Here is a 26,341-nt window from a genome sequence, read left to right as displayed (position 1 = left end):
CTCAATAAGGTTTCAGACATATGCACCAATTGAGTTCTGGCTACGACTGGAATCAGAGTGTTTGTAAAACGTGGTCTATTTCATTGCTTCAAGGAATTTGGATCATATGTGTAGTGATAGTCGATAGTAGAACCGCCTTTGGAAGAATCACAACAAGCATTTAAATACACATGATATATGTGTACTGCTTCTGACATAACAAAATAAACACAATGTAATATCAGTTTGTATGATGACGTACGGCATTACCTCTACCAATATGTTGCCTTACATATGGCATGGAACTCAAAGACACGTCTTTTCGCGAAATATCTCGTGTCCTATCACGTGACAATACGCGCCAGACATCAAAGGGTTTTGTGTACATTGACATGGACAAAGGGTGCTATTTACATGCAAATTGACATCCACAAAGCCTCGAGCTACAAGTGCATGTATATTTTGAAAGTGGGCAATGCATCCTATCGATATTGAGGTGAGAAATGAATATCAAGTGAGATATGTTGTCGTGTCGCGGATGTTGTTAACGTGGTCGTTTTTATACGGTTACGTCATCGTTGTGAAGAATATGTAAACAAATCCACGTGGGTTTCGCCGTCGCTCAGCTTGATGCTGAACGTCTGTGACAGTTGCTGCGCTGACATGTATTGGTATTTGGGATGAATCTTTTAATGACATCAATGATATACGTAAGAAGTAGTTTCCGAAATAATAACAGAACACGGATCTTCTACATGTTTCAAACGTGTATCTTCAGGGAGAAGTGATTTCAGTTGGTGTCAAATCCTGGCACCATGCAGGTGCTTGTGATAGCTTTTAATACCATAAAACATTTTTAAAAATAGACAAATAATGTTTAATATTTCCTGTAATGCTGTATAAAAATTTAACAATTTTCCATTTTGGGCCAATTTGGTTATTAATGGAAGTCTAGCTATGCATCCAGGATTTTGACTTTCATGTCAGCCATTGTCACAATGTGGCTGAAATATTGGGGAAGTGATGTTAAAGTAAATATGAACTGACCACTCATGTAAAACATGCACTGGTCAATTTATAAGTTGCAAACCAGGATTATGGTTCAGTTTGAAGATCGAAGAGTTCGTTGTCGAATATAGGACATTGACTGATGCATGTCATCATGACCCTAGTGTTTAGCAATGTTCCAGGGTGTCATTGTACAAAGCGATCTTGCCGCTAAGGCAGGGCTTACATTACGTCCGTTTTTATAACGCATGTGTTTTGCGTTGCGTTTTTGCTCTTACGCTATATGCGTTAATATGCGTTTTGAACATGCGTTATAAGTAAAGATGGCGGCCATAGCTGTGATGAGTATGGTGTTGGAGGAAGAGGAGGAATTCGAAGAAGAGGAGGAATTAATCACAACCACAGCAGTTTTATGTAGATATTATTATATGGTATATTACTTAATATTTATGAAATAGTTTAAGTCATATACAAACAGATAAAGCATTCTGGAGTGATAAGTCATCCAATTAGAGGATTACATGTTACATTGGCTTGTTTCATTCAAGAAATTACAAAAACACCTCACTGGAAGTACTCAAGTGTTGACAAAATACCAGTCTAAGTAAACTTACTGTATGTATTTCATTACACTCCGCCACTGAGTCTAACAAAACCTAGTAGAAGGTTGCGTCAGGTAACCTTTGAGCGACAAATGGCTGGCCAATCAAACGCAAGAGGGTTAAATAGATTTAACCAATCAGACAACGACTACTATTTAGGAATCAGAGGGACTTTCAAAATATTCAAATCACTGACTCAGATCTCTCCAGAAACAAAAATCCTCATATAACACAGTTATTTGACCTGCAGTAAATACGCTTTGGGGCTTATGTTGACATGGTTACCATTAGCTAATATTTCTGCAAGTTAACATCCTTAAATATTGCCAACACCACTATTTTCAGCGACTGTTTACTCAAAGTTGTCATGGTTGTACGTACGCCATGTGCATCACCCGGAAGCGAGCGTACGCTAAATAGCATACGGAATCGTTTGGGTACGAACCTTTTCGAGATAAAAAGTTCAAAAGGTATGTGCGAATGTGCACTTTCACGATTTGGTAAACTGTGTTCTGATTGGTCAGTCTCAAAGGTTACCTGACATGACCTTCCATAAGGTTTTGCTAGACTCAGCAGTGGAGTGTAACAAAGAGTACTGAGGATAAGTTTACTTTGACTGGACAAAATACCTTGTTAAAATGTCGTCATCAAGGGAATTCCCTCTGCGTTTCAAGTTGCGTTGCGTCAAAAATACTGTAAGACCTAGTTTCAAAGCAGCGCAATGCAACACACCCAAAATAGAGACATAGTGTAAGTTATAAATGATAAAATTACTGACTTGCGTTTTTTTAACGTAACGCACAATGCAACGCAAGAAAAAATGGACGTAATGTAAGCCCTGCCTAAGGTGGCTGAAACTCTCATACCTTAGCATATACTTGCGATGTCAATCAGGTTTGTTTGGTGAGAGCTTCATTATACATTGCATATCAATACCTGTTCCATACCTGAAATATTACCGAGTGCAACATTATCCTACCAAAAAACACAATTAATTAAACCCATAATAATACAACACAGTTAATAAAACTCATTATTCTAAAGTGTCTTGGTGCAGGGTGAGTTTGAACTGCCATGTTTTTGGCCCTTTTGAAATACGTGTACCTGAAGAAACTGTATTAATGGTATACATATTGATTGGGAACAGACATTTTGGTGGTGCAATATTGATAAAACATTATTATGATTATGATATCTCAATGGCTGGAAACACTGTTTGTGCCCAATGTTTTTACTCACTGCATGTAATGCTTTGTAATTAAGCCCATGCAACCCGATCTTCAGACATGATAGAGCTAATGCATGCCACGATGTTTAGCTGCAGCTTTTGGTGTTATTTTTTGTACTGGAAGGAATCAGTTTACATCCTTGAGTAATTCAGTCTGCCTGCACATTGTGTCTGCAGCCATATGGGTCTGTTTTGATTGTTACAGTTTTCACTTACACAGGATATTTTGTTCGTATTTTGAAGGCTTAAAATCAGTGTCGTATTGAGAATGGTTTTTCTTTTTCGGAAGCTGAAATGTTGGTTTTCAGATATTCTGCTATAGTTCATATTTTAAAGGCATAAGATCAGTGTTATATTAGAAATGTGTTTTTTTAAAGCCAAAATGTTGGTTTTCAGATATTCTGGTATGTTAAAGGCTTTAGGTCAGTTTTGTATTGAGAGAGTTGTTTGAAAAGCTGTGATGTTGGAAGCTGTGATGTTGGTTTTCTGTTATTCTGAAATATACAATACATTATCATTATATACTGCAACATACTTACATTCATTGGTGCACAGTGGGGCGGTGGGGTAGCCTATTGGTTAAAGTGTTCGCTCGTCACGCCAAAGACCCGGATTCGATTCCCCACATGGGTACAATGTGTGAGGCCCATTTTCTGGTGTCCCCCACCGTGATATCGCTGGAATATTGCTAAAAGCGGCGCAAAACCAATTTCACTCACTCACTCATTGGTGCACACTATATATCAATATGTACTTACCTTGTATGAATCTTACATAATTAACAAGTTAAAGTTTTGTTACGTTCTTATTTAAAGCTACAATCAACAATATTATAACTACATAATGGCTGTCAGTAAATAACTTAGGCTGGACCAGACAATCCAGTGACATCATGAGCTTGCTATATGTGATTGGAATACATTATCATATGTCAACCAAGTCACAGAGCCTGACCACCCATTCTGTTTGCTGCCTTTCATGATGAACATTGCTGAATACCAACTCTAAACCAGATCTTCATCAGATTGTTTGTTGAACCCATTCTGACAAATATATTGTTGATGCAGTTGGTTTAAGACATCTTTGATAGTAATTGGCAATAAATATAGTACAGGAGACATGGTCTGCCATTCCCTGCCCTTGATAAATACTTTTTGTACCAGCAATGTGATGAGAAAGGGATACTGAATCCATTCACAATTAAGTTGCATCACTATTGTTAATAGTTTCTCAATGGCAAAGATCTGAATTTCTAACAATATATTTTTTCCCTTTGTATTTAAAGACAAGTTCCACTCATCTGTTCACAATAAATCAAATACATACATTCATGGAAAAAAAATAGAACATACAGAACATTCAAATGAGACATTAAGCTTTAACCTCATTAAGAACACTGCAAGTCTGTGATTACAAACTAAAAATTGTGTGGGAAAAAATTGGAAGAACAAGACCACGTAGACCTTTGGAGGACTGTCTCTGTGATCAATGCTCAGTCCTTGAAGATGAACAACACTCCTGATGTAAGACACTCCTGATTTAATCCCCTTACCTCTCAGATTAGTTACTTTCAATGCCTTACACATACAGAAATATTCTGCTTTGATATTTATACAACTTCAAACAAATCTAGCAAATCTCTGGATTATGCACATTTGTACAGGTGTATGTGTTGCTAGTCTGACTTATTATATATCTTGTTTATGTAGTTAATAGAATATTGTTACTGTTTCTACATGGAACTTTTGCGTAATACATTATCTAATACCATGTATCTTGTATGGAAGATGAGATCAGCACAGTTCATTCGGACCAAACTTTCAGCAGTGTACTCAGTACAACAGTAAGGAGTATGTCTATTTGCCCCACCATGCCATTCTTTTAATTCAGAATAGTCATTTTCAGTGAAAATGGGATGATCTACACCTCTTTAGTGTCAATAATCATGTTTATGTTTGCAAATGACTGAATAAAATGAAACTAAAGTCATAAACATTTGTGATAAAAGCGTTAAACCTTTTGCTCAGGTTTAATGGTTTACTATTTAGCTAATTTATTGTGGGACGAGTTATTTACTACACAAATGTACTTGTGGAATCATCTTGATATTCTGGATGAACTGATTTCAGTTTTATACAAGACAAATAATAGCTCTCCGACTACATCTGATTTTGAAATGCCTTCATAATCAGACATACAAAATTGATGTTTTACCATCTCCTTGTTATAGGTCATCCATTTTGACTTTACTGACATTCCTTTGAATCTTTCTGTATTTGGACCAGTATTGAGACTTAAAAATGTAGGTAAAATGTATATTTAACAATCTAGCACGCAGTGCCTTACTTTACAGGCCATTGGAGCTTGTTTCCCAAGATATTTTAAAGGTTTAAGTGTTCCTGTTTCAAGTGGCATCCCCCTGTCAGCCCTCATTTGTTTCAACTATTTCTAGCAAGCTGTAAAGTTCAGTCCCGTTATCTGATGTAAACTACTGTTAGGCTCTTCAAACCAGACCCCGTCCCTGTTACTCAGGCTGGTCCAGAACCCCCTCATCACCCAGCCGGTCCCTCCCAGCTATGTTGCAGCCCCTCCCCCTCAAGCAGCACAGCCGCTCCCCCATTTTGCCTCACCAAAGATTCTTGGCCTGGGAGATGAAAGGTTTATTGCAAAGTGAAACTGTCTCGTCTTGCTGGATGACATGTGGGTTGGGATGTCCTTTAAGCTTGTCGAGGCAAGGTTTGACATTATTCTGGAATATGGTGGGATTTTGACAGTAAGTTTCTTCTGAAGCTAATAGCAAAGTTAGCATTTTATTTCTGTGCAAATGTATTTCGACATATGTTTGGATGTAACATTTTTTTCAAAGCATTGTGCATTTAGAGGCAGATTAGATGCTGGATGTTTCATGAATATGCATGTGATATGAAATGTTTTATTGTAGACTTGTTTTTTGTGATCCTTGGATGAGGAGTATCAAATGATGTTGGGTAAGACTGCTGCCTGGGATATTTATCAAGGACATTTAGTGAGTCATCTTGATGAATTTAGAATGTCTTTCCAGTTAAAGAATTGTATTTTCATATTCTTGAACTGCATGTTGTGCTGTTTGAAGTTTTAATCAAGTTCTGATTTTGCATTTGTTAAGGAACAAAGATGGAGTACATAATTCAAATTGTTTATTATATTTGTTGAAATAGTTTTGATGCTGCTTTGCGGCAGAGCTGTCATTGATATTCATAGTATATACAGGATTGAAGTGAAAGAAGACTTTATATATTAATACATTATTTTAGTGAACATTTGTTTCCATGGTATTACTGTAACCAGTACTGGTTGTAAATGGTATCTCAATGTTAAGTTCTACCCATGAAAATCCTGCTCAAAAATGATGTTCAGTAACCTTTGTCTGTCATAAGAGGCAACACATTGGGTGGTCATTGTTGTTGACTTGTTGACAGATGAATGTTCATGCTGTTGATCACTGGAATGTCAGATCCAGACTTGATTATTTTCAGACTGCAAATTTTCCACAGACCCATGGATTTCTGGCAGTTTTGTGAATCACCTCAACCCCCATTCGATGATAAGTTTTCAGCTGAAAACTGATTTTCCTGTTGCCATCCTTTCATAAAACTAGTTTTCATGGTTTAGGAAACATGCCAAGTCATGCCATGTTAAACTTTGAATATTGTTTATAAATGCAGTATTGTTTCAATCATTGTTGTGTACTCCATCAAGACATGAAAATTCAGAGTAAAACATTAAGGTTGTTCTGTGTTGTCAGATATACCTTCATTTATGTTTTCTAACGCCAAGCTTTTCATTCTTTGTGGTATAGCTGATGTTATTTGGAGTCATGGAGATAACTGGGAGTCATTGGAACTGGTGAAATATACTCAAAACATGCAAAAATGAATACTCTGGTAATTGTAATCCTTGCATATAAGGGTGGTAGGGTAGCCTAATGATTAAAGCCTTTTATCGTCATGACAAAGACCTGGGTTCAAATCCTCACTTGGGTACAATGTGTGAAGCCCATATCTTGTGTCCCCAGCTGTGATGTTGCCGGAATATTGCAAAATAAAACCAAACTCAGTCAGTCCTTGCATAAGATACAATTCCAAGCAAACACAAATTAGAACTGAAAAGGTAGTCATTTTGTCAAGTGATGTTAAATGGTAAATTTGACGTTTTCACTGGCAAAGTATATTCTAGTTAGTTCAGGAGAAATGATACAACATCCTGTTCTTACCACAGGAAATAAATGTTTGACAAAATTGTAACCTAAAGATATGCTCACCCCCTTATGGAAACTGCTTTTTGGAGTTCTCAAAATTTTTGTCATCTATGATCATATACAGTACTCCAAATTTAAACTAAGCAGGATATTACGATCATCACACAATCCTCTTTTTTCTTGTGACTTCTGGAAATGTGAAACGAAACTGAGAGGCAATAGTTAAGTTTCCTTATATAGGTAAGAAAATGATGCTAGAAATTTTACAGTGCTTCCTAAGAATGATGATTCTGAAGTATACTCTGTCTTGCACTGTCCAGATCATTCATTCAAAATCTGTGGAAGTTTAAATATAGCACACTACTGTCTCTTTCTAAATGTTCAGGTACAATGTATAGCTGTTGAAACTGCTTCATTACACTATACATATTATATATGTCTAAAGTATTAATGACTACTAACATTCCACTTTGGTTCAACATAATGCTATTGCGGGTTTTATTGTGATGTGTACCACAGCTTCATCAGCCATCATTGGAATTTCTTTTCCAACATAATGTTGGAATTTTGTTGACATGCTTAAATAAATGTGACTTAAATATGTCAGAGTATGAGTATATTATGTATTTAGCCATTATAAAAAACTGCCCATTTCAAGGCTTGAATAGTGAGTGGGTGAGTGAGTTTGTGAGTGAGTTTAGTTTTACACCACACTCAGCAATATTCCAGCTATATGGTAGCAGTTTATAAATAATCAAGTTTGGTTCCTAATTAAATGAAATATAATACTTTATGGATAACAATTTGTTTATTTATTGTGAGGCGATTTTTCTGTATAGCTTCTTATGCTGTTATCAAGCAAGAATAAAATGATAAAGTCTAGATGTGACATATATATGTGTACTGGGGATTAAGTAAAACAACATGTATAAAGAAATTGTTTTCTATAAAGTATCATATTTTGATTATTATTCAGCTTCTAAAATGCCAATCAAACAGAACAAATCTGGTTCAGACAATCCAGTGATCAACAGCATGAGCACTGATGGGTGCAACTGGGAACTAATGACGTGTCAATCAAGTCAGTGAGCCTGACCTCCTGATCCTGTTAATCGCCTCTTATCACAAACATGGGTTACTGAAGGCCAATGTTGTAACCTGGATCTTCATGGGTTTGAGAGAATATGCTTGTGGCAGGTATGAACAACAGTGATTGGGTGGATCACTCATGATTGTCAGTTAGTACACTCAAGCAGGTATAAATTACCAAACGTAGAAATACTAAGCTTGCTACAGATAAGCGGTGTGAGTGGTACTGGATTTTCTCAATATCTGCAAATGTCATGTACATGAGCATCCAGGTAGGTAGGTAAGAGTTGTCTCCCTTACACTGCAACAGGTGGACAAAGCACCACAAGCAGTTATAACATAGGAACCCCAGCCTCTTCATGAAAGTTGATTATTTGTTTTCTGAACGAAAGCTTATGATGGTTCTGGTGCCAAATTAAGTACATTACAATTCCTGCCCTCTTCATGATTATAAATAAACATTCTCGAAATGAAACCTTTCGAACAATACAGGCAGTATACACACCCTATGCTCATGCTTTCAGACAGTAGTTTGATTGGTTCAGTCTCCAGTGAAGCCTCTGGCTTAAAAAATGAAACAAATGAAAATTTTTAAAAACTCTTGAATCAGGAAAATGGTCTATAAATTCAAAATTGAACATTATGAAAATGTTTGCTCCAGTAAGTAAATGTGAATATGAATGATAAAGTTGATAGTGTAATGCAAAACACATTCAACTCACATCTAAGACAATGACTAGTTTCTACAGACAGTATTTAGAGCATCAAAGTCTCTGCATTTGGAAAGAGACGTCACTTAAATCCAGATTCAAGCCCATGGGCTTAAATATTTAAAGAAATTTCATATTTTACCCCATGGGCTAAATTTCACGTGAGCCTTAATATGGGAATTCCTGGTAGTGAGAGTGTGTAAGAATATGGTCATCTTAGCGCTGGGATCACACTGTGAAATGTAGCCCTGACAAGTACAGAGATCATTATAGGTGACAGCGATCCATTCAACAAGTGAGGTAACAGATATTTAGATAACACAGCACAATGCTTTAGCACAGTGTCCATGAATGTTAGTGATGGTGCAGTGGCTCAGGTGTGATTCTGAAGTTGACCATTACATGCTGGACAAAAGCATGAAACTCCCAGGAATATTATGATACAACATATTTTTAGGTATGTGCCTGATTTTTGGGGCCCACTTTCTGAAAAATTCAAAATGGAAGCCCAAAATCAAGATCTGTTCTAACACTATGTGACTTAAATGCAATGAATAAAGTAACCTGGGCATTTGTGAGGAATGTCACTTTTATGATTAAGACCCTACCACCAATATGCCATCCGTCTGCTGTATGTCCTGTGTCCAATTAACGTTTCACTTGTCAATTATTTCCCGTTTGAGGAATATCATTAACATGTTAAAGGGTTCTGGATCCATATAGTGTTTGCAATGTTAAGACTTGTTGTAAATCTATAGTTTGTCATACACTTACGAATGTGTGGTGTGGCCTGGACGCCAATTAGAATAATCCAGACACTTGCTGTTCATCTGGGTCACTTTTGATGCAGCAAGCCCAGGAGGCATACGTGTGTGTCCTCACTCACCTTTCACTTACTATTAAATATTGCCTGTCTATCAGAGTTTTGTCTAATTTTGCGGGGTACAACAAATGACCCATGTTTTGAACATGGGGATTCCAAGGTGTCACCACTCCACTTGTTTCCGAAGTATTTAATTATGTTATATCAGGGCAAACGTACAGAAATCTATCACAAATGGGAATGTTAGAGCTCTACTGAAGAATATCATCAAGTGAAAGGCTGCATTTTGAATGTATTTCTTACCACAAACTTGCTTATGGTATTACAATACATACAGTCTACACTTTACAAGAAACACTATCTGAACTCACTGTGTCCCATCCTAAATGGACTTTATACAAGAGAGAGTATTTGAGGTGTGTAAGTCTGTCCCATAGCTGGTCCCAAGTGGCTGCATGATCATGCAGGCATTAGCCTCCCACCTGATACACCTGCCTGAATACACGATACACCTGACTGTCTACCAATAGTACAGGTAACACAGGTATTTCACAGGTATGCACAGAGGTTTCTGCAAATAAGCTTTTAAGGTTACTGTTGACTATAAAACGATGCTTAGGACTTAAACCTTTGATGAGGGGGGTGTCACTTGTTAGATTAGACTCTCAGTCAGGCTGGCTAATTGGCCGTTGTGGTCAAACTGGTGGTCAGGTGGTCTATCCTTGTTATGTGATAGTGGACATACTGGTCGGCATTCAGCTACAGCATAGGGAGGAACTAGTTTGTATACTGGGACACTGAGCTGTGTGGTCAGTGTCCAGCTGAAATCTCTCTCAGACATATTTTTAGAAAGGTTAATTTTTGTGATTAATGTGTTTTTTATTCCTGGGATTGCTGGGAACTGTTTGGTGAGTGTCTGTTTTTCTTCAGTTGTCCTTGGTGCTGTTGTAAACAGTCATATGTTAGTGTCCGTTTCAGCAGTATAGAGGGCTGGTGTGCAGCTTCCAGGGATATGCGTTTACAGTCTCACATATATAAGTCTGTCAGTGTTGGCAGAGTACATATCTAGATTGGGGCAGTAATGATACATTACCTGTGTATTGTGATGTATTGCATGTATATTGTATGCTCTTCTAAAAAAGTAGAACTTCATTTTTAATTTACGATTATCAGAGTCAACCAATGTTGATATGATGAAAATGAATGTTTGAGAGTGCAATGAATGTTGTTATGACCATAGTCTAATACAGTAATCACTCTTGAAAGATGATTTGTGTGTGATGTGACATTTGCATATGTACAGTTTTCAGTTTCAAACATAAAAAAAATCAGCTAGAAGTAAACACTAACAACTGTGTGATGCTAGATAATTGTTAAAATTAATGGTCTGCAGTGATTTCTTGACCTTGAAAAATGTCAGAGTCAAGAATTACACCCAATGCTCATGTATGGGCTGACAGTGTTCTGGACTTGCATCCCACGCGTTGTGTTTGGGAGTGGTGATATAGAGAAATGGTGGCACATTCATCAGATATTTATCTTGAAAAGTGTTTCAGTGCTTACACTTCCTAACCAGATTAAAAGTTCAGGTTCCCCTACATTTTCTGAAGAGGTTATCATGCCTCGGGTTATATGAGAGGCTTGTTACAAGGACAAGGACTTTTTTCCATCATTTGAAAGTGAACTGTTGACACTGTGGGTTTTGTCAGTTGAAACATATTTTTGTTTTGACTGAAGGAAATTTGTTCATATTGTCACAAATTATAGAAAGGTTAAACCCATTTCGGTCCTGTCATGAATTCAAATTCAGTGATGTTAGAATGTGTGAACAAATTGTAAACACATCGATACCACATACATGCTTCAAGTCCTGTTTGGGCAGCGCTGAATAAAAGGATGTCACACTGAATTTCTGAAAGATAGTTGAATGAAAACGATGTGTGAAAAGAATCTTCACATCTTCACCTGTCATTCTTGCTTGTATTATCAGAGTATTTATATCTGCAAAATCACAAGTGACGGTCCCAGATGCTAGAGATGATGACAAAGAGTCATTGTGCAGCCATTGTTTTAATGGGTGATAAGGAATATCTCCCAGCATGCACCTCTTTGTAGGATATATACTGTAGTACCAAGGCATGCTCTGATTACAGAGATAACGCCAGTCATACATACTAACCCTTTTATATATCATGGTATGTCGTGTGTTCATTGTCATGAAAATTGATAGGTATTTTCATATGAGGGCATTGTGAAGAGGTTTTCATACTGTCATAACTGATACCAAATCTCAATGGGAAGCAACTGAGGTGTAACCGATGAGAATGATAACTCGAGAACTGAATAATAGGATGGGTTGGTTGCATTATGCTCCTTGCCAAGAGATTTGACTGATTTTTGCTGCCATGACAGTGACTTTGCAAAGCTGTGCGGTGTAATTGAAAGTGATGCTCAGAAGAAAACATCTAGTTCTTTATGTCACTCATTTGACATCTGACATCTTGTTCTCTGAGAAAGTACCTGTAATATACTTTCTCATCTTTGTGCAACTCATGAAGAATGGAAGCATGTTTATCAATGTTGTGTAAAGCTATTTGTTGTTGAATGTCTATTTATTTTTCATAGAATTAGTTGGGCAAGATCCAAGGGATTAATTAGAAAGAAATCAAATTGCTATTGGTGTTCATTTAGAAACCTCAGATTTTTCACTCAGATACCTTAGTTTGGTTTATTATGATGTTAAGCTGAAGGTAACTTCAAAGGAATGTTTAGTGTGCTTTTCAAATTCAAGATGTAATGTTTTGAAGTATGTAGTGCATTTGAGGTAATAGTTATTTTATTCCTAGACTCTTGAGAGGATGCATCCCATGCCACTTGTACATAAAGGATTTCATGAAACATAGTTGCAATTCCTCAGAATAAAAATGTTCTTTAAATGAAAGTTACAACAAACAGAAAGGTGCAGAACAAAAAAACTGAAATGTCAAGAAAAAATGAGAAATTTCATTTTTATTGTGAAAAACTGGTAGGCATTTTGTTGTATTGTATATGGTGATATCAATCTGTATGTGGCCTCTGCTTTACAGTACATTATATACTGAACATCATTGAAAACGCACCACCCCTAAAATTGTGGATTTCTAAGAGCAGAAGTGAGCAATCTATGTAAATTTTACATATTTGTGTAGACCAATGTTTGATAAAGAAAAGAAGCAAAAAACTATCAAGCAAAACAGTGAAGATTTAATGCAGCTGACAATGAAATAAAGATGGGGTCAAAATGGAAAGTCAGTAGCGTGTATGACCCCCGTTAGCAGCAACACAAGCTGTGCAACGTCTCCTCATTGAACGGATAAGTCTCTGAATAAAGTCCTGAGGCACTGCATTCCACTCTTGCTGCAAGGCATTGTCGAGTTCCCCAAGGTTGTTGATCTGCGGACGACGTGCGAGGCGTTGGCCGATGTAATCCCACAAGTGTTCGATGGGTGACAAATCTGGTGACAATGCAGGCCAATGAAGTAGAGGAATGTTGTTGTTAGCCAGATACTGTATCGAAACACGTGCAGTGTGGGCTCGTGCATTGTCATGTTGAAATGTGTGCAGATCTTGATGCTGGTGAAAGAAGGGAACGACGTTGTTCTGAAGAATGTTGTCACGGTAGTAAACGGCATTCACTCTGCCACGACAAACAATCAGAGCGGTTCTGTGGTGATAACTTATCCCTCCCCACACCATAATGCTGCCTCCACCCCACCGATCGGTTTGCACAACACAATCCTGATGATAACGTTCACCCCGTCGACGCCATACCCGTAGACCCCCGTCAGCATTTCGCAAGTGAAAATGCGACTCGTCGGAGAACACCACACCATGCCAACGTCGTAACAACCACACACGATGCTGTTCAGCCCATTGTCGGCGTTCACGGCGATGCCTGTCAGTCAGGATGGGTCCAACGTAAGGGCGTCGACAACGTAACCCTGCCGCACGGAGACGGCGTCGGACGGTGGAAGCGCTGATCAAACCACGTTGACCCTGGACAGCGTTGGCGGTTCTGGCAGCGGGCAAGGTTCGATCCCGAATATGGCGCCGTACAATGTCTCGATCTTGACGAGGGGTGGTAACACGTGCCTGACCTGGGCGTTGCCGGTCCGTGCTGGTTCCTGTTTGTTGGTATCTGTTAGCAAGCCTCAGAATGGTCGAATGATGACACCCAAATCGTCGTGCAATGTTTCTGCTTGAAGCGCCGACCTGCAACATACCCAAGGCCTGTTCTCGTTCCTCTGGTGACAATCTTGGCATGGCGAAAAAACTTTACTTACGAAAGTACTGCGAAAATGAGAACGGTTTTGTGCCGAAGGTCATTTATACCACTGAACAGCATGCTTTCTGCATGCAATTTGTGCCCTTCGTGTGTGATGTGCATGAATTTTGTTGTTTTCATGTGATGTGTTCGATGATGTGTTCGAACGATCCATTTTTTACTGTAGAGCGTTATTTACGATCTAGTGTGTTATTATCAAAATTCCCACCATTAATTTTCCATTTCCAAAAGATTCTATTGCCTTATTTCAAAATTTACAGGTGGTGCGTTTTCAATGATGTTCAGTATAGAATGTGCTATATGTTTTGTTTCATCAAGAACAAGTTTGTAGTGAAATATATCCATGTTATTGAGCATCACGATAAGTATGGCTTTCTGAAGATCAGTCTAACCCATACCTCCACTAACCTATACAGTCAGTGCATGTGACCTTTGACAGTACTATGGTAAACATACATAGATTCATGCAGGTGTGTGTGGCCCAATGTTTATGCTTTACAAGTTACAGATATATAGAGGAAACTAAACGACCTTCCATGTAATACCTATTTTATTACACGAGTTAATGATTTGGTATCAAACTCACTTTCACTTGTTTGATACTAAATCTTTGACGACTTTGCGAAAAGTGGTATATCACAGAAACGAGTTTAGTATTCTTTTTATTACTCGCCAACAGAAATTGTCAGAAACTGTGGTGAAATTGCCTACAGACTCTCAGCTTTCCGCGAGTCAAGCAAGGTCTAGTAACACTCCGACAGCAACATTATCATTGTGACGTCACAACTTTGAACCATTTTGACATCATACATCAAGCAGTATTACACTAGTGCAATATTGCTGTAAAGATATGACTCTGCAGTATCTTCAACTGGGGTAATAAATAACAATATGGCCACAACACAAAGTATAATTCCATGACTCCTTCTGTGAGTTAATCACCGTTAGCCTAAGCTTTGCCATCTGAAGTTGAAGTAATGTTAGTTGCCTAGTGTTTAACATGGGAAACCCATTTCTGGTGTCCCGTTCTGTGATATTACTGTAATATTGCAGAATAAAACTCACTCACTCACTCACGGGTAGATTTGTATATTAAGTACATCTCAGATTGTCATTAACATCACATGCAAGGTAGTCGATAACTTATTAATGTGCAGTGTGTAATCAAATCTTCACTGTTACCTTTATGATTTTCTGTCTCCATGAACTCAAGTATAGTGATCTACCTTCAGTTGTTGGTGATCTTTTGCCCCTTTATTTTGTACTATCCATAGTGATTAAATTTGACTAGTTTATAATTTATGTCTGTGATAGTCTAGGCTATTTACTGTCCTTTAGTAACAGGTTTTTAAGTTCTAAATTTAGTGATTTTATTAGAAATAGAAATTAAATTGTTCTCAGCACAGTTTGGCTGAAATATTGCCGATGTGATGCTAAATAATAACTGACTTACTTCATCATTTTCCAACATTTCCTTATGATTAAAGATGGCATACATGTATTTAGGTAACCACAGTGACAGTGTAATGGATACCTCGTCGCAGTGTTAGTGGATAGTGTGGAGCATTGTGGGATACCGTCATGGATGCAGGTCGTGGCAGCGCCTCCAGCAGCCCTGAGGATGGGGAGGAGGAAGTTGCTGGCTTCATGCAGAAGATCAGAGAGGCAGCAGGTAGGACTTCCATCTTCACATGGCCAACAAATAAAGAACATCCTTGTGTCAGTTCAGAAATATCATTGCCCAAATATGAGGTATTGCATTTCCTCGCTGAGAACATATTCAGTGTTTCCCATGCAGTGTTTAACAGGTGCTAAATCTACAATGGTTATAAAAGTTGTTGTTTACTGTTTTAGTGTTACCAAATATGGCAATTAACAAAGAGAAAAGATTTTGGGGCAAGCTTCCCTGTAAGTTCACGAAGCATTTCCGTATGATGAGCCGGAATTTCTTGAATGCAGGGAATGCTTGCAATGTTTGATGACAACAACATTATTAAACATCTCAAGTTTAGCTAATAAGGGAAAGAATGCATAAACAGTATCATTATTTGACAATTTCATGAGTAAATAGTTGTTTGCCAAGTTTATTTCAATGCACAGTTTTCTTTCGAAAACAAGTCTCATGGTGACATAAAGGTTAATATGTGCACGGAACATGCAGTTTTTGTTTATAAATCACTAGTATCACCTGTAGAATAATGGTGTGAAAGAGAGCTGGTTTGTGAAGGGTTAGCACTGTCAGATGATACAGACACGTCATTGATAGTGATGATACATATGAGGCTGATTGCCAGGATCTTATTAGTGGAACAAGGTGAGAGTTGATGAGGTGTATCATCTCTGTGTCACAACCTGCACAGGGAGCCATGTACTACAACACCTAGTTGAGGACAGCATGGAATAGTTTCCTGAGAAACTAGTCTCCTGTTTCCTGAGAATCTTCTTCTGTTGCTATCACTCACAGAAAATAGATATGGTTTAGTTCTAGACTTTGTGAACCCAGAATTCTTTTCGATGTAGATTCAACAGTCGGGTTCTGGACCTACCATGTTTTTTAAAAATTGTATAAAGAGTGACGTAACAGTACAGGTGGACCGTGTTTGGCAGATCGTTAAGTTTCCTGAACTTCCTGCCCCACACTGCAGCACATCTTATTTGTTTGTACTGTTTGAAATATGACTCTAATAACACAGCAGTAAATGGGTACCTGGTGGGATAAGATAGTTTCTCGCCACGGTATTCCTGGAATGTTACTGCAAGTGTCCTGAAACCCCACTCACTTGCTCACCCATCCACCCACCTATGTTCCAATCCACCTACATTCCAACCCACCTTCTGATCCACTTTCCAACCCACCTTCCGATGTAGCCAAATATCTTAGGTCTGCATTCAAAATAATTCAAGCAATCTCCAGATTGCGTCCAGAGCAACTAGCTTGCTTAACCCTAATCATGAACATTTCCTGTCGAAAATTTAGTCGCATCAGCAATGAAACTGATCGTGTTGGTTCGTGTTGGTGTTGTGTTTTACAGTTCGAGTGCTCATTGACTCTCGTGATATGATCACTTTTATACTGATATACATTACCACATACAAGCGTGATGTGCACATCTGGGGCTCAGCAGTACTGAATTGAAGGCATGATCTACTTTACACATCATTAATCCCTGTTCCCAACTGACTCTGCACATAGAGACTTAATCACCACCTCTTCAACACACCCACGGTCCCTGCCAACCTGTCGCCACCTCAATTAAAGAGTCCATTTCTGCCCTGGGTCATCAGCTGATTGTAGGGTTTACAGCAATAAGCTGATACCTTGTCCAGAGATGTGGTGATACAGCTGATGCTATAGCAACTGGAGGATATAATAAGATAATGTCACAGAAGGCAGAATTTGCCTTGGTGAATAACTACTAACTGTAACACCTCCTCAGTGAATATCTCTTGTGTGGTATAGTGCTCTGGTGTAGTCCAGGATTAGTCTTGTCACAGACATTTATGTGATAATTGATGGACTTTGACTTATTCATATTCAAGACAGAATGCCAACATAAAACCGTATCAGATACCAATGGAAAGTTCCACGCACAATAATTAAAACAGTGAAGTGGTCAGTGTCTTTTAGGTTTACAGAGCCTTGACTCTATGATTTTTGAACTTAATGCATGCTGAAATTTTACTTCATACAGTTTCAGCTGTTGATTCAGGAATGAAATTTAAGACACATGCCTGTTGATACTTATCAAGACAAAGTTAAAAACTTTGTTCCACACTCTGTACACATGCCCACAAAGGCAACAGAGAGTACCATCAAAACAAAGTTCACATGAACTGTCAGTCACATTTAGTGGCGAGAAGAACATTAACAGTCAGACTCTAATGAACCTGAACAAATATGTGAGGAAGTTGGCAGCTCTTGTAAAGGAGATGATATGTAACCCTACCAAATTCAAGCATTTGTTGTCCTCAGAATGGATAGACACAGCTGTGAAGTGCTGCTTAGGAAAAGAACCCAAACACATGCCGTTTTTGTAATCCAGAGGAGCAAAGACCAAATACGCATGCAAGCCTTCAGGTCCTGCACAATGTTGATTAATCCCTTCCTGACTTCGGGCTTCAAAAGTTGCTTTGCATGATTCTGAATATATATGAGTGAGTTTAGTTGTACGCCACAGCAATATTCCAGCTAAAAGGCGACCGTCTGGACCAGACAATCCAGTGATGAACAGCATGAGCATCACTCTTTGCAACTGGGATACAATGACATGTGTCTGCAAGGCTGCCTGACCACCTGATCCATTCAATATATATGAATGTCCTAGGTTAACAGACAGTGAATTCTGTCTATATAAAGGGGATACTGTGAAATACTGCAGCACTTTGACTCTATTTTTACATTCATTAGTAAATGAGTGCGATGAAAGTTGACCAGTTCAGTTAATCAGAATACAGCAATTACTATGAGTGAAACTTTAATTGTGTAGGAGCTATATGTGTTTTATGGTCATTTCTGCCAGTTTGTCCTAATTTCCTGTATTTGTGTAGAGATTCTTTAAATTATTTAGTAATGTCTTCCAGAATTCCCTCTCTCTTCCTAAATAGCTCCTTTATTCACGACAAACCTGTTCTTGGTTTGCGATAGCGACTACCCACTGGTGCGGTCTACAGATTCTATGGATGGTTATTGGGGCAGTAAAGCACTGACTATCTATGTCAGTATACTACTATCTTAGAAACTACACAAGTAGGAGCAATTACTAGCTTCAGTTTACTCTGTGACGATTAGGATATACCCTAGTTATAAATACATCAGCCATACTCGTAGTGACTTCTCTCTAACACATGGGTGGGCAGTTTAAGGAATTTCTGACAAGAACTGACTGATGAATGTATACACTGTCCAACTGTTGGTGGCAATGAGTACATGCGGCTCTGACATTGGAAAAACTATGCAATCGCAAGAAATCTTGATTAACATTGTTTTACATTTTGAAGGCATTGAGGATGTATTTTCCTTGAGAGCCTAATGAAGTCAATGTTATGGTGTCTGAAGTAAAAGTTCGTGTCACTTCGAGACTTAGACAGTATGTTTGACAATATTATCTGCATGCAAAATTTGTTTTCGTAATCAAACACTTTGTGGTTTGAATGGTAGGAATATAATTTGCTAGGGATGCATATTGCCTGAAAGCTTTTTGTCCATTTCTTGGACTATTTGATTTTAGAAGAAGATATGTGTCACTCAGTTTGACGCTATCCAGTAGAGTGTCTACTTTTTGAACAAAGTGTTAAATAAAGATCATTACATTTGAGTTGAGTATAACACAAAAATTGTCTCATAAACACAGACTAGCTGCATGTTATGGTTGAAAAATTGAGGTATAAAACTTGAATTTGTAAAGAATCCACCCCATTGCCACTTACCCAGATTCCAACTGCACCCTTGCGCCTAATTTTCTTTGTAAATAATTGCAGAATAAGGAGCATGTGTTTGTAATTTGTTCAATTTTATGAGTTTTGACGAATGCTGCAAGTTTATTTTGAGGACTGAACTTCAGTTTTACAACTCTTTCTAATTGAAGTTAAAAGTCAACGACTGTATGGCGCCATATAGCCATATACTTAGGTGAGTGAAAATAAGATAAATGGGATTGTATTGAGAAACTGTTGTTTTGTTGGAAATGGCATGGGAGGTGGTCCTTGTTTCACAAAGTAGGTTTAGTGCTATTTCCATACTATCTGTTTCTTTGGTGTATTATGAAAGTCCTTGTGTGGGCTAGACCAGCAGTAGTTGACAGCATGAGCACAGGTGGTAAGATTAAATCACCATTGAGTTCAGATGGTATTATGTTCAGCTGACCAGTCCTGTTAAGTCTGTGTATGAGGAATGCATTCATAGAATCCCTTAATGCCAATCTGAGGACATTCTCTGTCCATGACGACAAGGTGCTGTGTCATCACTGATGATGGCATATTCTGCAAACCTTTGTCTGCCTCTTGCAGCCATAGAGGCCATGAGGTAGCCTAGTAGTTAAAGAACTTGCCTGTCACCTCCTAGACTTGGTTCAACTGCCCTCATGGATACAATGTGTGAAGGCCATTTTTGGTGTCCCCCACAGTGATATTGCTCGAGTATTGATAAAAGCAAGTAGATGCCTGACTCTGAGGATGTGATTTAGAATCCCGAATGGGACTCAACCCAACAAAAGTAGTAGACTCTGTACTTTACCAAAGAAAGTGTAAAGCCAAATAAAACATATATTGTAACATCAAAGCCCTTGTCACCTCACCTCACCTGTGTGTCAGTTAAATAAAACAAGAATTTGTCGTCTCCATTCCCTCAGTTGAGATGAATGAATAATGCCTACGTTGTCAAATGAAGTGTTGAAAGTGCAAGTTGGCTGAACACTCTATTGATATTACAGTAATCATTACTACATTCACAAAGTAGCAAAAACGAAGAAATTTGACAAAACCAGCGGTTTGGCATCAGGCATTTTATGCATGGGATGAAATACTTGACAGGTTTCGCAGGCGATGAGGTTTGGTTTCATCATTCAGTTGGCTTAGTGTAAGAATAGTTTGATGGATCTTACAGATTTCCTGATTTGGGGGAACTTCTTGAAATGATCAGCATGGAGGATGAGTCCCTGTATGGGTGTAAACAACATTGAGGTTAGGGGCCCATATAGGTGTGTACTACACTTTAGGTTGGGGCCCCATATAGGTGTGTACAACACTTTAGGTTGGGGCCCCATGTAGGTGTGTACAACACTTTAGGTTGGGGCCCCATGTAGGTGTGTACAACACTTTAGGTTGGGGCCCCATATAGGTGTGTACAACACTTTAGGTTGGGGCCCCATATAGGTGTGTACAACACTTTAGGTTGGGGCCCCATATAGGTGTGTACAACACTTTAGGTTGGGGTCCCATATAGGTGTATACAACATTAAGGCTGGGACTCTTCTTTGGTGTGTACAACTTTGAATTGGTAGGGCCATGTATGGGTGCAGTTAATATATTTGATAAGCAATCCATTAAAATGCAACAGTGCACAACCTCATATTCCTTCTAGATCACATATCAGTCTGTCAGTCCTTACACAGTACACCAGTCACTGACATAGAGTTTAGTTTTACGCCACACTCAACTGTGTCGGTGGTATTGACACAGTGAATAATGGCAGAACAATGGATGATTAGTACGGTAGACATAGTTTGTGATATGAACATAGTGTTTATAAGTGAGGGAGTGTGTATGTGTGCAGAATTCCACTTGTGGTCTTCTTGTCAGCACCATTATTCACCCAATGTACTAGGTGTCCAGATTAACAGGGAGTGCCTCTTTGAAAACCAGGGGAATCCCCTTGAATTCTCACGTTTGCAGATTGTGTTTATGAATACCTGTCACCATCCATGGACATGTGTTAATGTGTATGTGCTGTCTCTTCTTCAGGATGCTGCAATTATGTGTATGTATTACTCTAGCATCAAGGAAGTTTACTTTATATACTCAAAAGACTAATGGTAGGCAAGTTGCATGCAGTACAAAACTTATTTCTTTAATTGTCGTCTTATGATCAATGCCCTACAATTGTACATTTGTCGTCATTCACTCAAAGGTGAACCTTATTACAAGAACTTATTGGTGTTGGCAGCTGTAGGAGTCCCTAGACCATGCCTAACAACTTTACATACATCAACCTGAAAGTGTCATGGATATGGAGCAATCAGTGGTTCTCATTTGCCATTTTTTTATGTCAGGAATAATTATTCCATCTAAACTTTTGTTCTGGAAAGGTTAGATTCTGTGATTGAATCGAGTAGTATGGATGTTGTAGCACTGCAAGAGAGGAATTCTGAGTTGCTGAATACTTCAGTCAAAGGAATATCCGATAATATGTTGATTGAGTAGTCACTGTTATCTTGAGGGGTAGCCTAGTGGTTTGATTCGTCATGCCGAAGACCTTGGTTCAGTTCCCCAAATGTGTACAATATGTGCAGCCAACTGAATATTGCTAGTGGCGGAGTATTACCGATACTAAACTCACTCACTCACTCACTTTCACAGATTTTCAGCTATGAATTTGTCAGAAGTGTCATATACAGGTTGCTAAAAGCAGACATCAATGCATTTAGATGCCTTTGTTGCAGCAACATACATTGAAAGTGTTTATGAACTGTTTATTGGTGTCTACACTGGATTTTTTTTTTTAACGAACTATGGATTTTATTAACACTGATGTCACGTTTGTTATCTTGTTCACAATGGGATGTGAAACTGATGTGAAACTGCTGAAAGAATAAGATGAGGCATGATCAAGCTGAAACACTTTGGAGACAATGCTGTTGTGACACTGAACAAATTTCAGTGTATAGAATTAGATGTATGGCATATTATGTGGAAATTGATGCAAATATTCCTTGATGAACTACCTGATATCATACATATGAATTATGATACTTGCACTTCGTTATATTTCATCTGTAGCAGTGGTGCACCAATGTATCCTTTCACTGCTATTGTCATTGTCATTTAGACATTGTTCTTCCGTCTGATGAGTCCTTACATTGGAACAACAGATAAACAACTAAAATGCTGAACATTTAGGGTCACTATTTCTGAAGTCCCAAGAAAAGCAGAAATTCAAAAGGGCAAGCATAATTCTTTATACCACAAGTCAAGTCACTCCATTTCCTCCGTTGTATAGAATACAGACTTGACACGTGGGTCGCGGGTCGACCAGAAAGACCACTTTATCGATACATCAAGTTTTGATGCCAGTATGGTCAGGTTTACTGTCACTGTATTGTGGATCTGGCGGTGAGACCAGTGATTAAAATGTGCTTGTCACTGCAAAGACCAAGTTTTGATTTCCCAAATGGCTTACTATTCATGAAGTCCAATCTTGACGTCCCTTGCCGAGATATTGCTGTAATTGCTTTAGTAACGTTTAAACTGACATAAAACCTCCCTCACAGTGGAAATGTTTCAATCTCCTCCCATGAACTTTTTACTTGGTGATTTAGTGAAGGATTTGAGTGATGTATTTTTGTTTTCATGTGTACAGTTTTCTTTGAAGAAAAATGTTCTTGTTCTATAAGTTTAAGCATATTTGGAAAGTTTAATCTAAACTTTGCCCTTCAGTAAAAAAAAACAACAACATTAAAGTAATTTTTTAGTAGTATTGTTAAATTTGTATGGAGGATCAATCAACAAAAGAAATAAAGGATAACACAAAAAATGCAGTTTGATTACACAGTCAGAAACTCGAAGGTTTTGCTTGATTTTGTAAGAAGGTACAGGGGGCCCTATGGGGGTGCTATCATTTCCACCTTCCACATAGACAGCAGTGATTTATGTGATGTGGACCAAAGGTGATAATTGACTTGAGATATGGAAAACATGTAACATCCGGGGTCGATCCAAAAACCAAACTCTTCTGAGGAAGTGAAAATTGCTTATCCAGAATGTTCCTAGCTGCATCTACTCAAGTTTTAGGTGCCATGTTTCATCAATGGACATCAGATGCAGTCTGAAGCCTGGGACAAATCAGTTGAATGATTACACAATGTTATTTAGTAAACATAACATGTTAAATCAGTTGAAATTTAGCAATGTTGGGCACAGACAGTTCTTTGATGGGTATCCTCGTTTGGCAGCTAGACTCCTGAGAGTTTCTAAGACTAAAGTCCTGACCCACAATGAAGCACAAGTGGTACATATGCTTTTATCTAAGGCAAGTGAGTTTGTTCAGCCAGCAGAAAATGGATACCTGGTGGTACAGGTCATGTGACTATAACCTTCTAGTGCCTATCAGGCAGCTCAGAGGTAATATAGAGGGTAACAACTCGTCTCAGAAATGAACATATTTTACAGAAAAAACTCATAGTAACAAATAAAATATAATAAAAGGAGCCATGAGACTTTCTTAAGGAAATCTAGACTTGGCCAATTTTCTAGATTTCCATGGGCTTTCTTGGATATATTTGCTTCAGGGTCTGTATGACAGAATAGGGCTAAAGGTCTGTTTGTATGTGTTTTGAGCATGCGCTCTGTGTATAGAATTTATTGCTGTAGAGGTACACATTATATGTACACATTACACACACACACACACACACACACACACACACAGCGGTGTAGGCTTCAGCAGCTAGCAGCATCTATACATTGTCTACTCTTCCCCAGTGGCAGGTCTTGGCTGTTCTAATTACGTAAATAAATGCACTGTATCAACTGTATACATCTACCTGCTGAAAAACCTTCCTTGGAATAACTTGTATACAGATATGTATGTAGTTATTGCACACAGTCCTACTAACACAGTCTTCTGTATGTTACATATATTCTCATGGAATCGCAAGAGGGGAATGTAATTACTTAGTAGCCATTCTGCAGTAATCAACATGTGAACGAAGTTTGTATACTACCTGGTCTCTGAACAGAAATGAAACTTGCGTTACATATGAGCTGTGCTGTGATTTCCCTACTTTGTCCATTTCCAGAAAACCTTGGCTCTTACTTTAATATTATTTTTTATATTTTTTTTCTCATAAATTATGTTTAAAGTGTGTTTTCTCTGCCTATCATAAAACAACAGAACACTTCAACAGTTCTTCTTTTGAGTTGAGTGTTGAAACTAACTGAAGCCAATTACTTCTTGGTACCATATCAAGAAGTTCCATTCCTCACATGGGTACAATGTGTGAAGCCCATTTCTGGTGTCTTGTTAGAATTAAACCAAACTCACTCATTTTAAGCCTTGATGAAGCAAGCCTAGGTCCCATCTGACTGGGGCTCTTTATCAGTTCAAATGTGTTAATTTGTTGCTATCAAAATTATGAGGACTAACCATTTGTCTCCAGCAGCAGATTCACCCACCAGGCACCTAGGTCAGGTCTGGTTCCTGGCAGATGTATGGTGGAATATTGATGCACATTAGCTGCTGGAGGGAGGACAACATCCCCTCACTTACTCTCACCTACCATGCTCCTGCTTATACTGGGACCTTGTACAGTGCTGGAATGGTTTATTATGGTGCTAATTTGTGAGTGTTGCAGACAGCATGTGGTGAATACAGATCCAACATATGGAGGTTTCTCAGCTTGGTTCATAATGAGAGGCTTCAGAAGCTGTGTTTATCATCATAATCATCTTCCAATGTTTTCCGATTCGATATGTAAGTCCCAAGACATTCAAAGAAAATTTAAGCCTCCCAGCTTCTTAATAATAATATATTTGTGATTTTAATTATCACTAACTTTGAGCACAGTCACCATTGGCTGAAGGGATGGTGTAACTACTACTAGTTTCCAAGACGGTTGCAAAGTTCTCATGGCCTCAAGTTTTGCTTGTCTACCTTCAGTGGCTGGAGATTTGCAGCCTGTTGTGCTTCTTGTATTGTTCTCTATAGAAATCAAAATTTTATGATAAATGCTAGGTATAAAATTCTGTTTCTGTGATATTCTAGTCATTTTCACTGTTCAATGTCAACATTTAGTTGTAATATAACTTAACTCATGATATGGTTGAAATACTGTTGATGTGTTTCAAAAATGAACTACTTCACTCGCTCTTCCTAAATCTTTCACATGCTTCAGTATATCCTATCTGACACAAACGCTTTATTTGATCTGAATTTTGACATCTTAAAGTGTACATGGTTATAGTGTACCTGTCAGAAAAACTCACACAAGGGGTTTCTTCTTTTAGTTGGTAAATGTAAAACCATGGTGAATCTGGAAGATGTTGAAGTGGAAGAACAACTACTTATCAGTTTAAGATGTAGTTGATACTATGCCTTGTATGATAATGAACGGGTTATTGATGAGGCTGTTATTTGGTCAAATTTGTTGTTGAAAGCCACACACTGCATTATTCCTTCTCTGAGATCTTGGCCTCTTTATGATAGTCTGGACAGAAGAATAGTGATTGATACAATGAGCATCAGCCTCAGCTGTCATGTTGTGACACATTTGAAAGACACCAAGTGTGACCACCCAATCCACTTAGTTTATTCATAGATGTAACAAAAACAAAAACACATTGAGTTTTATAAATAAGAGAGCTTTTAGAATTTATGGATGTCAATATCAGAGTATATCCTTACTCCTTCATCAAGTAAAAGAATGGTATGAAGCAGAGAGCATATACCAATATATGTACATGAAAGAACAACAAACGTAACATGACTGTTGTCGTAAAGCTTATTTGTTGTTCTTACATATTCATATATATATAGGCCATCTGCCTCATACCTAGTGGAGTAAGGATGAACTGTATTCCTCACAATATAGAACTTGACATCCATAGAAACTCTTTTAATTATGAGTATC

The 26,341-nt window shown here is 38.2% G+C and overlaps 1 protein-coding gene across 2 annotated transcripts in view; it reads left to right on the top strand.

Moving 5' to 3' along the window:
* Window positions 1-332: 332 nt before the first annotated feature.
* The window catches only part of LOC137286653 (dystrophin-like), a 386,558-nt gene continuing 360,549 nt past the window's right edge, over window positions 333-26,341 (top strand). Inside the window, exons 1-2 of one of the 2 annotated variants that reach the window (XM_067818622.1) lie at window positions 333-475; window positions 15,507-15,672. In XM_067818622.1, the coding sequence (XP_067674723.1) occupies window positions 15,582-15,672 (91 nt within the window). In that variant the 5' untranslated portion in view covers window positions 333-475; window positions 15,507-15,581. Of the gene's footprint in view, window positions 476-15,506; window positions 15,673-26,341 lie in introns of those variants that run through there. The other variant, XM_067818621.1, reaches the window with a different exon arrangement.

This window comes from Haliotis asinina, chromosome 6 (genome assembly GCF_037392515.1).
Source record: "Haliotis asinina isolate JCU_RB_2024 chromosome 6, JCU_Hal_asi_v2, whole genome shotgun sequence".
Lineage (NCBI taxonomy): Eukaryota > Metazoa > Mollusca > Gastropoda > Lepetellida > Haliotidae > Haliotis > Haliotis asinina.
The sequence above is the reverse complement of the archived record's forward strand: the minus strand, read 5'-3'. Positions and strand labels throughout refer to the sequence as shown.